Source organism: Petromyzon marinus, chromosome 36, assembly GCF_048934315.1.
Source record: "Petromyzon marinus isolate PM22_M1 ecotype Great Lakes invasive population chromosome 36, UKy_Petmar_22M1.pri1.0, whole genome shotgun sequence".
NCBI lineage: Eukaryota > Metazoa > Chordata > Hyperoartia > Petromyzontiformes > Petromyzontidae > Petromyzon > Petromyzon marinus.
The window spans coordinates 7,262,733-7,274,980 of NC_133702.1; the positions used below are offsets into that span (position 1 = coordinate 7,262,733).

Consider the following 12,248-nt stretch of genomic DNA (forward strand, 5'->3'; position numbering starts at 1 on the left):
GACATTTTTCTTGACCCGCAGTGATGCAACTCAAGACTGTAAAAAGCACAGGTTATGAACATGTTGTCAGATGCGCCGCCATCATCATGATCGACATCCCCTTTCTATCCAGTGCTGGATGAAGGCCTCACCACACCTATTCCATCCTTCGTGGTCTAGCGATACCACAATCCATCATGCACCTACAACATGAGGTGATACAATCGCTCTATCTCCGTGGTGGTTGAAACCTGCAGGTGTTTTTCTCCTTTGGCTGCCATTCCATTACCTGTCTCATCCATCGGCTATAATATTTTCGGGAAATGCGTCTTGTCTGCAATTTCACTCAACACGACGTCTTTAATTTGCACTTGCTCCCTGATCAAAGCAATCTTTCTGTCGAGTTTAATTTCCAGCACAAATCTCCGAACACGATTCATGGTGCACTTTTCATGCGCATCTACATGCTTGTTTGTGGCGTTATATTTCATAACGAAAATAACACAATCCAAATTGAGAGTGGAGTGAGGCAAGGAGATGCACCGTCACCAAGGCAGTGACATTTGGAATAGAACGCCGACATTGGAATAGTGACATTAAAATGCGTTCCTCGTAAAACGAAGGATGCATAAAAGAGGCACACAAATAAAATATTAACCATTTCATACAGAACAGCCACTGTACTGACTGTTAATAACGAACGACATAAAAATTTACAAAAAAACTTAGCAAAGAAGGTTGCAAAGTTAGGCACAAACTAAAAGAGCAAAGCAAAAGACACTTGAAATTATTTTATATGTAGGCTTTCATGACCGATGTTATGATTAATAAATTAGCTTCTTTTGGGTTTGCTCATCGTGTAGGTATCATGTCTTTATTTTCAGAATGGACAAGCAAAAAACAAGTGATATACCTAAATAATCTATTCAAAAAAACTATAAATCACTTATAATTAATATGCTTAATAAAATGACGTAACTATTGGAGACAACTGGGAAACAACCTTTTTGTTCTATAGCAATTAATTGAGGTTGATCGGGATCAAAATGAATGATAAATAAAATGGAATAAATCAAATAGAATCGAATTTATCGCTAAATATACCGCATTAAATAAACACATACAATACAATTTGGTTGTTTGATCACATTGACCATAATTAATTTTGACTGTAAATGCTTTTGAATGCAGCACAGCAGGGCATACATTTATTGTACACATAGGTCTAGCTGTTTGTCCCAAAAAACCTGCAGCAGTCAATGCAAACGAAGCGATCACTTAAAACTCACAGAATTGTGCACATTATACACACGCACATAAATATATGGGAGCAAAAAACCAGCAAGAGAGTTAGGGGAGCATACGTGATTTATAACAGAAAGCTACGTGATATGCAAAAGGCACACAATGGCCCCAAGCAATACAACGTGAAGCCCAGCGCTGGCCAAAACTACACACAAGTGCTCCCGAGGTGTGTGCCCAAGTATTGTACCACGGCATCAATCACTCACGGCCACCTCCCCACCAGCAAGGGCCCTCTCCGAGGGGGTTATCAGACTTCCCCTTGCCATCTGGGCACTTGGCATAGCCCGATATGAGGGTCAGTGCCCGCGCAAAAACCTAGGCGGCCACCTGTTCTGGGTCAGAGGGAAGGACATCAGTGATGTGGCCGGAATCATTTTTTTGCCTGGCAAGACAGTCCGCAGACGCCGGCCACGTACAATCGAGGGAGAAAAACGAAAGGGGCCCTCTGCTTTCTGTTTTTCATTCTCGCTGGCCTCTCTTCACCGTACCCGCAGCTGCCTTCAAAGAAAATTGTGAAAATGTGCAGAGTACAAAAGCCGCTGCCTACCGCCCCCCACCCCACTCCGCAGATGAATTGCTGTGGAATAAAGGATGGGTTTGGAATTTTCAAGAGACAACATATTTGTACGGATTTGTAAATTTATTTAAAGACCCCCTGCTGGCATTTCTTGCCAGGGTTATTGTTATAAATTGAGCTGGAGAGCGTTCCAAAGGTGCATATAAGTTCTTTCGATTTGCAACATGGTTTTATTTTTTTTAGATGGAAAAAAGGGAAAAAGAACGCTTTCCCCTCCAGTTTGCTATTTATCATGCTGCCCACACAATCACGCTAATCTACCATGGCCATTCCAGAGACTTGGGTAAATGTGCATCGCAAACCACTAAGCTCTAGGAAAATAATTACTTTCCTTGCACAATTAATTTTACGCTGCAATTAATCTTTTGTCATGTACTGCGAGGAAATGGCAATTCAGTGCAGGCGTGATGTGTTTGCGTGTTTATATAAAGTTGCAATTTTTAAATAAGCAACTAAATGCGTACGAAAACGTAAGAAAACACACAAAATTGCAGAGTGCAGCAGATATCTATGAGGTGCATTAATCATGGGGCGGAGGGGGCACTCTCCTCGCCCACAAGTGAGTAACACTTGCCCAAGCAGCACCACAGCTGTTAATTCTGAGAAGCAATTGCCACTTGCAGGAGCTCGGGAGGAACGGCTACGCGCGTACGTGTGTGAATGTGTGCCAAGGCATGCGAACGCGAAGTGCTCGGCTCACTTTACAGTATAGATCAATGTCACAAAGTACTCAACAAACAGATTCTTTGCAGAAGATAATTTACAGTGCCTGCCATATCTAGAGGCGCAGCTGGCAAAACAACATCCCAAAGTCGATCCCTTCATTTAAATTTGGGTACATGGCGTTCGACAATATCTATTCTGCAGCAGCAAGTGGTGACTGAAAAAAAATGTGGGACCGCTATTTGCAATGTTTGCGTGCCTAATTCCTCTCCATGACAACGGTCTTGCATCCAGTAAGCACCTATATGTGCAACTTGGGACGAAAAAAACCCTGGCACACAAGACGGAATGAAGATGGATGTTTCCAAAAACATTTCAAAATTGCTTCCCGTTACGTGGCACAAATGTACGCCAGCCCAGACGCTAATGAGTAAAAAGACCCAGCAGGGTTTCATCGCTTTATTGATTTACAGAGACTGTGTATGGGCATGCACAGCCGTTTCTGACAATCCACTGCTGGATGAAGGCCTCCCCTCATGCCGTGCCGGTCGTGGCAGTCATTTAACCATACCTGAACACATTTGATCTTGGCGGGGCTGGTGAAGTTGGGGAGCAGACATTGGAGTACAGGATACAAATGAATATTTCTGCACTGCCCTCTGGTGCCCACATAGGTACGGAGCAGCCTACAGCATCTGTTTTTTGCATGGTGGTCACTCATCCAAGCGCTATCCAGTCTCAACCCTGTTAATCTTCTGAGATCTGCCACAGTGGAGAGCATCAAGCGCGATTTGTTTGCGAACTACGCATGGGGTACGCAGCATTCAATTCGACGTGTTCGGATATTTGCTTTTATGCGGGTTAAAATAATTTATCCATTTATTTTATGGTATTTACATGTGCGACGTGTGAACTCGGCCCGTTTTATTGAGTCAACAAGAGCATCAGGTGCAGAGGGGCGTGCAAAAAGAGGCGGGGGGGGGGGGCACCAAGTCCAGAGTCAAATCAAGGCTAGCGATTTATGGCCGCTGCAAGTGAACCACAAACACGCACAAACGCATGCCACGCACTCAGAGGAACACCGATAACAAAAATGACAAAGCGAGGGATGGGAAGCCCTCACGACGACTGACAACCGCGGTGTGCCACGGGTGTACTTAGCATCCGGCGGAGCTGCCCCGGGCCGCGATCGCGCACACCTTTTCCCATGGGCCCCCCCCCCCCCCCCCCCCCAAGCTCTCGTTGCACATCTGGGGATTTTCAAATCCCACTACGGAGCTTTCATTTCAAACGGCCAGTGTCACTGCCGCAGCATTCTGCGCATGACGAATGACCGATGTGCTGCCAGATTGTGAAATGGGCGCCGTGATGAATAGGGCCCGTTGGCCCCCTCCCCATCTCTGATCCGGCCCGTATGATGTACGGCGCCCTGTCCAGCGCTGCCGCGATTTATGATCTACGGGAATCGCTGGCAGCATCCACAGGGCCAGCCGAAAATAAAAGCCAGCAGCCAAAGCGGACGCTAAATGCTTCTCGGCGCAACTATTTGCATGCAAATTAAATCGCCGCTGCAACATTTTCGCTGGCATTTTAAGACAGCTGCACTTTTATACAGTACGCGATACAATGAACTGCATTCCATCCCGTTAAGGCGCTGATAATAAATAAAGAAATTAAACAGAATTAAACAAGTAAAAAGCAACTGGAATGTTGCTAGATCGTTGAAATTTGAACAGTTGTAAAGACACACAACGTGAAACATGAACACAGGAGGAAAACACGACGATTAACGCAGTCCACGGATGACTGTGACCTTAAAAGTTAAACAAAAAACCGAGGTGTGCATTATCACAGAAACAACAGCACCATGTCCTGACGGACGGCGATAACTCTGCTGTCAATCTGAACGCTTAATACGGCACGCGGGAGGGAAAAAAAGAGAGAAAAATCATGATTGTGAAAAGACATGCGTACAACCGATGGTAGGCTTCGAGGAGGACTACTAACCTGGGAGTAGAGCTGGGATTGGTGCAAGGGAGGTCGGAGTGAAGGAGGAGCACACAGCATAAGGAAGAGTATTAGGGGCATATCTCTCCGTGAACACAGTCATTTTGTCAAGACCCACTGGCTGTAATATTGATTAATCTTGTTTTGGCAATGTGAGGTGACCAGGAAATGTCAGTACAAAAACAGATTCTGCGAATCTATCTGTGCAGAGATTTTGAGTGTTACCACTTTATACGTGTGGGTTTTTCTCCGGGAACGCCAGTTTCCTCCCACGTGGCAACATTCATTGTTGAATAATACTGCTCAAACATCCCAATGAAGGACCTTTTTGGGAAAAAAAGTGTCTTGAGACTCTGAGGCTTTCCTGTGTAAAAAAATATCCATGAATTTAACTAAATATGAGAATAGGTTTTCCCCTTTTTCCGGCAACAAAACAGGTGTTAAGATGTTGAAACACCCAACCGAAACCTTTTACAATGAATCATGTCTGCATTAACCACAATACTTGTGGTCAGAATGCAAACAAAAAACACTGTTAATATATGCATTGTCTTTGAAACTGATTGGTCCACACCAGAGAAAGTTGTCTCTGGTGTGGACCAATCAGTTTCAAAGACCGCAAGTATTGTGGTTAATGCAGACATCATTCCTTGTAAAAGGTTTCAGTTTGGTGTTTTAACATCTTAACACCTGTTTTGTTGCCAGAAAAAAGGGGAAAACCTATTCTCATATGTTGGTACTGGCAAAGGAGGTCCCATGATTATAACTCAAGTTAACAATACATTCAATTAAATTCTTTAAAGCAGTACAGCACAAAAGAATATTAAACAAAGGGCATGATTAGTTCAGAATAGAAAGGTGATTTAAAGCTTTCATGACTGCAGAGATTCATATTCTTGGTTCTTTCGGTAAAGTCACGTAGAAGGGAAACAATAAAAATATAAAACAATAAAATTATCACGACGTTTCTACTGCAACACAAGCAATCATCATCAGATGTGAAAACCACAAGAAAATTTGAAAAAAGTGGGGTTTTTTTAACGTTAAAAACTGCCACGTTAAAAAAATGCCACTTTTTTCAAATTTTCTTGTTGTGGTTTTCACACCTGATGATGATTGCTTGTGTCGCAGTCGAAACGTCGTGAGAATTTTATTGTTTTATATTTTTTATTATTTTATTGTTTCCCTTCTATGTGACTTTACCAAAAGAACCAAGAATACAATAGAAAAGTGCTTTGAAATAAAACGAAACATTATTCCATTGAAAGAACATTGAAGTTAGTTGGTCACATTCAAGTGTGAGCATGGATCCAATGCTCAAAACGGAAATTGACACACCATATGGAAATGAGCAAAGCTTGCACTGCTCTGTATGGTGGTGTGGTGGTGTGGTGATCAAAGTAAACCCGTAGACTTAAACCACAATGTCATCACTGAGTTCAGGCCATGGCATAACCCTATTACATTACAGACATAAAAAAAAACAGGAAAAAAGCTCTCATTCAAAAATTACTTGCGAGTGTTCAAGTATTTTCTCTAAGATATAGAAAAGACCTGATTAAATAACATTTACACGGGAACATTTGAATTGCTCAGACAAAGGGGAAAATACTCAGGAAGCTCTCTACCCTGGAGGGTAATTCAAACAACCTCTGGTCTGCTCTATATTTTCTGTCCTACGCTCAATCATTCTAATACTTTACTCAATTGTCTACATTTTATTCCGATTGTGCTCTTGGCATCACGTCATGATACAAAGCCTCCCAATTCAGAACTCTCAGAGAGCAGTGCATCATTCTGTGTTAGAGAATGGTCCGTGGACCATGGAAGAAGTTCTCACAGAAACTCGTCTGAGATTCCTTCAAGTGATGTAATTTTACCGCATTATAGGGATGCGTAAAGCTTTCAAGGTGAAGAGAAAATGTTGCCACTTGAACGACTAAATGAAAAGCGTTGTTATTGTTGTTTTAATGTTCAATTCATGGCAGTCAACCCAATGTACGTATTTGTACGTATAAATCTATTTGAATTCAAAGAGCAAGAATTTAGCCAAATTAGTAAAAAAACTAATTTAAAGTGCCTTTTTGTTGTACGGCCATGGATGATCGACCAGATTGAGACCATCACCTCCCTACACTTGAGAATGTAGTTCATTCTCAGTTAGCCGCCAAGATAAAAATCCAGGATCTTAACAGTGGCAGCCCATTGCCCTGACCCCAAAGCCACCTGGCCACCTCTTGTTAAGCAGCTGCATTAATGACGATGAAGCGATGGGCGTCGAGTCCTTTCTAGGCGATTACACCCAACAGTTTGAAATCGGGAAACTCACTTCTCCAGCTCGGCAATCTTCTTGTCCTTGTCGTGCTTCTCGTTCTCCACCTCCTTGAGGATCTCGAGGAGGCGGTCCACCTCTGCCTGTGACTTGGCCACCTCCGACCGGTTCTGGGATAATTCCTTCTCGAGCTGCCGGATCCGGTCGGTGAGCTCGGGGCTCGTCCGTGCCTCCTCCTCCGCCACCTGGGACTGTGATGGCGAGGAACCACAGCACCAGCCATCGCTATGTCAATGAGCAACTTCAGAAATGTGCAAGCAAAAGCGATGGCTGTTTCAACCGAGAAGGATTCGAATTAACAACGTCCAAACATCGAGAACAAAAACGTCGCTCCTCCTGGCTTTGACGTTCCCCCTCGAAGGCACTGGTGGAACCATCAACGGCATCAGGACACCAACAGGCTGCTGCACACATCTCCTTCGTGAACGGAACATTAACGACAAGCTACAGTGCGACTGCGGCAATGCAACCCAAACTATGTACCATATGGTAAAGCAATGAAGTCTGCGCTCCGAAATACAGAGATTCTGATCAACCAATGTGCATGCATGTTATACGTGCGCACGGAGGACGCAGAAATACTGTCGGGTAGAGAAACACTGCCAAAATAGGCATTCATCTTGCAGAGTGAAAAAGGTTATGGTTAAGCCCTGCAAATGTCTTGCCCATGTCAGTGCTGGTGGAAGGATATCCACTCGAGTGAGCTCCTCGAAAGGCTATTTTGACCGACTCTTCCACAATGCTCTCTGGTTCTTTCGGTAAAGTCACGTAGAAAGAAAATTAATTCAATAAGAGAGTACGACGTTTCGATTGCAACACAAGCAACCGTCATCAGGTAGAACTATATTTGAGAGAGAGACAAAACACAGACACACAGAGAGAGACACACAACATAGTGTGTCCTCTCTCTGCGTTTCTGTGTTGTCTCTCTGCGTCTCCGTGTCTGTGTTTTGTCTCTCTCTCTCTCTCAAATGTAGTTCTACCTCATGACGGTTGCTTGTGTTGCAATCGAAACGTCATACTCTGTTATTTAATTTATTTCTACGTGACTTTAGCGAAAGAACCAAAGAGTAATTCCTGCAGTCACGAAAGCTTCAAATCAAGTTCTTCCACACTGGCCTGACACGTTGAAAGAGGTGCGACTACGCGAAATGTATCTACCACAGACGACTTTGCCGCTCTCAACTGTGGCGTGTGTACGCGCATATATTGCGGGGTGGACAAAGGCAGCATCCATTTGCAAAGTTACACGGTGATATATTTTACAGGGAAATTAAGTAAAACATTTAAGGGATTACAAAAATAGATGTGTTGTGGTCTTTATCCATCTTCACTGTTTTCCCACAAAGAGAGTGCATTTTGTTTTTTTTGTTAACACCTAGCCCATTTGTCCAATCCACTAAGGCCTTGTGTAGTTTTCTGGTTAAGAGACAATGTTGACACTTGAATGACTGGAGTAAAAGAGCTGACAGTGTTGTTGTTGTTGTTTTGATTTTTGGAAATGTTTTCATGGCACATGACACTTGGCTGGCAGCTTGCTACCCCATAGCATGAATCCGTCACGCATCACCATAGCGGATAACCGTCAGAACACCAGTGTTTAAAATCGGAGGCATGACTAAAAACACTAAGCGTGAAAAAAATAATCCCTCAAGCAAACTACAAACAGATCCTTTTTTTCGCCAAACGGTTTTGAGTAAAAAAAAAGGAAAGAAAAAAATGAACAAAAATAATGCAATTCCTTATTAATTTGGAATGATGATTTTTTGTCAGCTTGGTCTCACGATGAAAAAAAAATAGGACAAATGCACAACACGCTCGCTTATATGCAATAATCTGGACATGAAAATTGGGTTTTCAAGATAAAATTCCCACACACCTGAACAAACATATTACTGGAGGAATTTAAAAAGGGCAGCAATTTTCATTTACGATGGCATCTTAAACTGTCTTACTGCCCAATCACCTCCAATTACTTCCTGCAATGCAACCTGTGTTATCAGTGTGTGTACGCTGTAATTAGGCTCGCTTTAGTCCATGTCAGTGCCTCTCAAAGCCATTCCCACCGTGGCTCAACTTACCTCTACGCCCAATCGTCTCCACTCACATTCAGAGCAGGTACCAATTGGTGTGTGAAAAAAGGGTCAAACAAACTTTGTCCACTTGATAAACTGGCAGACAAGCAGAGCTTGGAACATGAGGATGCCATTAGGACTAGCCCACAGAGATCACTTCACGTCACCTGGAACCAAGGTGTGCAATGAAACGGCATGAAAAATTCACATTCACAGGAGTTTTCACAATCAATGAATGCCTCTGACCAGTATTCATCCTCATTGTCATCTCCCATGATAAATCCACTGCTGGATGAAGGTCTCCTCTCAAGTCATTGCTATCTCATGATCCTGCAAGGCAATTATCCACCTAGAACCTGCATTTGAATGTCATCGCTTCATCTCCTCAGTTGATGACCTCTCAAGACGTGTGTTCCATCTCTTATTATCCTTCACCGTAGGGCCTCATCTCTTCTATCGACGCATTCTGCCCAGGCAGACTCACTTTCTTAACAGTTGTAACCGTGTATTGAACCTGCAGAGGGTCCTTTGATCCACAAGATTATCTTTTTGTCTCTCAATGTAATTCCGAGCCATGCATATCTCCACGCTGCTTTGTGCACTTTTTAAATTTACATTCCATTTTCTTTGTTAATGATCGTGTTTATGATGAATATTTCACAGCAGGTGGTACACATTAAAAAAAATGTAGGCACATTACTGCAGGTATTACAAATATAGAAACAAAAATGAGGTTAGTGGAGTAAAACACTTGAGTTTTTTTGGAAACGATGGGACAAACACTTTTCTGCCAATGACCTCTTTAAAAATGAGGAGTGATCTCTATGAAGCACGCTTTAATGGTTTTGCACATTCGTGCCTGCCTGCCCTGATATTTTAAGCGGACTATAGGGATTAAAACTTTTTTTTTATAAATTGCAAGAAATGTAAATAGATCTTACAAAATGATGTTAAATTTCACTTCTTTCCAAATTTTATAAATTACCTCGGATAAAAAAAAAATACGCATCGAGATATCTGCCAAAAAGACTAAACAATTAGAAAATAATGTAATGAAATAAAACTCTGGCACGCTCAACTCGACGAAACATTTACGTTACTCTGTCATCGTGGGGCTTCAGAAAGCCAAACAAAACCCCAGTCAAGTAACTATACAAAAAAAAACAAATTGTACACGCTTGTGACCAGCAATATGCACTTTTGTCTGAACAAAAAGTTGGATATATTTGTCGATGTGTGAACGAACAAGAGCATGGTCGGAATGGTGCAATTGCACGAGTGTCATTAAAAGTAAATTTCCAAGGATGAAAAGTGAAAGGCGCGAAGGAAACAAAAAAACGAGTTCTTGAAACACATTCTGACGCCTCTGTTGCAATGCGACGGCACTCAAAGTGTGAACAATGCAAGCAAATTTTTGGAAATGCACTCTGTTTCTGTTGGAGTGCATTGCATACACACACACAGAACAACATTAATGTAATGGGGGTATGGCTCACCACCTATTTTTTTGTTGCAGACTTTCAATACAAGGCAAGGGTTTTTAAAAAAAAGAAACTCCCACGTGTTCATCAAGCAACCACAAAGACATTATCAAGTCATTATCTGTGCCCCAATTATAAACACAAACAGGCCATTTTGTAATTGTTTCCAGCGTGTTCTCCTGACACGCAAAGTATTGCATGCCAAAAAATAAATGTTTTGCGGTGCTCGTTTTCATTTAATTGTTCTCATAAGTGAGACGGGGAACCCAGCGTGATCTTGCCCGTGTCGAATAAGATTTTAAAATCTTTATTTACAGCCCTATATTAATCCACTGCTGGATGAATGCTTGCCTTCAGTGCCGATTATGAGTGAAAAGATGTGGGAGAGGCCAGCAGATATCGCTCGGGGCCACGGAATCGAACTGAGAATAAAACATATACACGTCTAAAATTACGCATTCCTGTTTCTGCTATCTCGCAGAAACCACTCGTAGAAGAAAACTACCATTTTTACTTCAAGTCTACCCTCCCGTAAATAATCAGGCAATGCCAACCCGTATCAAGTAGAGGTCAAATGTGGGTGGTAGGGCCACACATGCAACTACTCAAAATTGCTTATAATGTATATTCTCGAAGAGACCAGTAAATAGTAACAACTATTGTTCATGGTTCTGTGAGAAGTCGGAATGTTTAGCCTGCGTTCTCCAAGAGAACCGTCCGCTAAAGCTGCCGTATGCAATACCAGCATTTTGACTAATGTGCGAGGTCTGGTTACATTTAGTCTGGAAGCAATTAGAGATGCTGCATTTGACCATATTTCAATTCTGTCATGTTAAAGGCACCCAGGGTTTAGTGGCCCGTGCAATCATACATGTGCACACGCAATAAGCACGCACACACAATTTAGCACAAACACTGCATCCTCAGCAGGAACATGAAAAAAGGTGACGTGGACTACAATTTCAATGTAATTATACACTTAAGCCAACGTTCACAGAAACAGACTAACTCTGTTTTTTTAAGATCAATCCATTTGTGTAAGACGAATTCCAACCGTGTTATACAGTTAGGAATTACTTCAGAACTATAATCCATTGTCTGGAAAGATGCAAGCTCTTTCTTGACGGCACGGTGCGTGGATTCATCGATTAATATTAATCTTAAGCTCAAGATACATGCGTCAACTTGTGCCTGCGTACGGATTCGACGATTTAATTAGTATATCTATAGGTTTGTGCCATTCATGGAGCCTCGAGCAGGAATAAAATAAACTAAAATAGTTTCATGAACTTGCCGAAATGCTGGGGAGAGGTGAACTGTTTGGAACTGTTTCACCTCACCCATTTGCTACTTTTACACTTGTCCATGTACAGCCCGTTGTCAATCTACTGCTGGACGAGGGCTTTCCCAACGCTATGTGCATATTCTCTGGGGTTACGTGACCACGTGTGGGTTGGTGATAGCAGGTAGCAGAGGTGGGAGCATAGACGTACAGTACACTGATAAACGGTGTATTTTAATGCCCGGATGGCCAAGGCTTCGAGTTGTTTTGGCAAACGCCATGCAGCATTACCCACCTTGACTTGCATTGAGGTAGCCATTTTGTCAAAATGCCACTTATAAGAAAACCAAATTTTACTTTTTGTTAAACCCCCATTTATGAACAAATAATCAAATAAACGTTAACTTACTCATTAAAATTTCTCCACCGTGAAATCCAACAAGGGAGGGTTCAAATAACCATTTGGCCATTTATTAAAAATGTCGTCCGGTACGCAAATGTTAGCCATCTCTCTACATGCACGCTCAGACATTCTAAGCCTTAAAAA

General features: G+C 42.3%; 1 protein-coding gene across 9 annotated transcripts in view; it reads right to left on the reverse strand.

The window, feature by feature from the left end:
- Positions 1 to 12,248, reverse strand: part of LOC116949346 (ERC protein 2-like) — a 176,894-nt gene that overhangs the window by 96,645 nt on the left and 68,001 nt on the right. For all 9 annotated transcript variants that reach the window (XM_076072069.1, XM_076072068.1, XM_076072070.1 and 6 more), the window contains one exon: positions 6,861 to 7,054. In XM_076072069.1, coding sequence (XP_075928184.1) covers positions 6,861 to 7,054 — 194 coding nt within the window. The remainder of the gene's footprint in view (positions 1 to 6,860; positions 7,055 to 12,248) is intronic.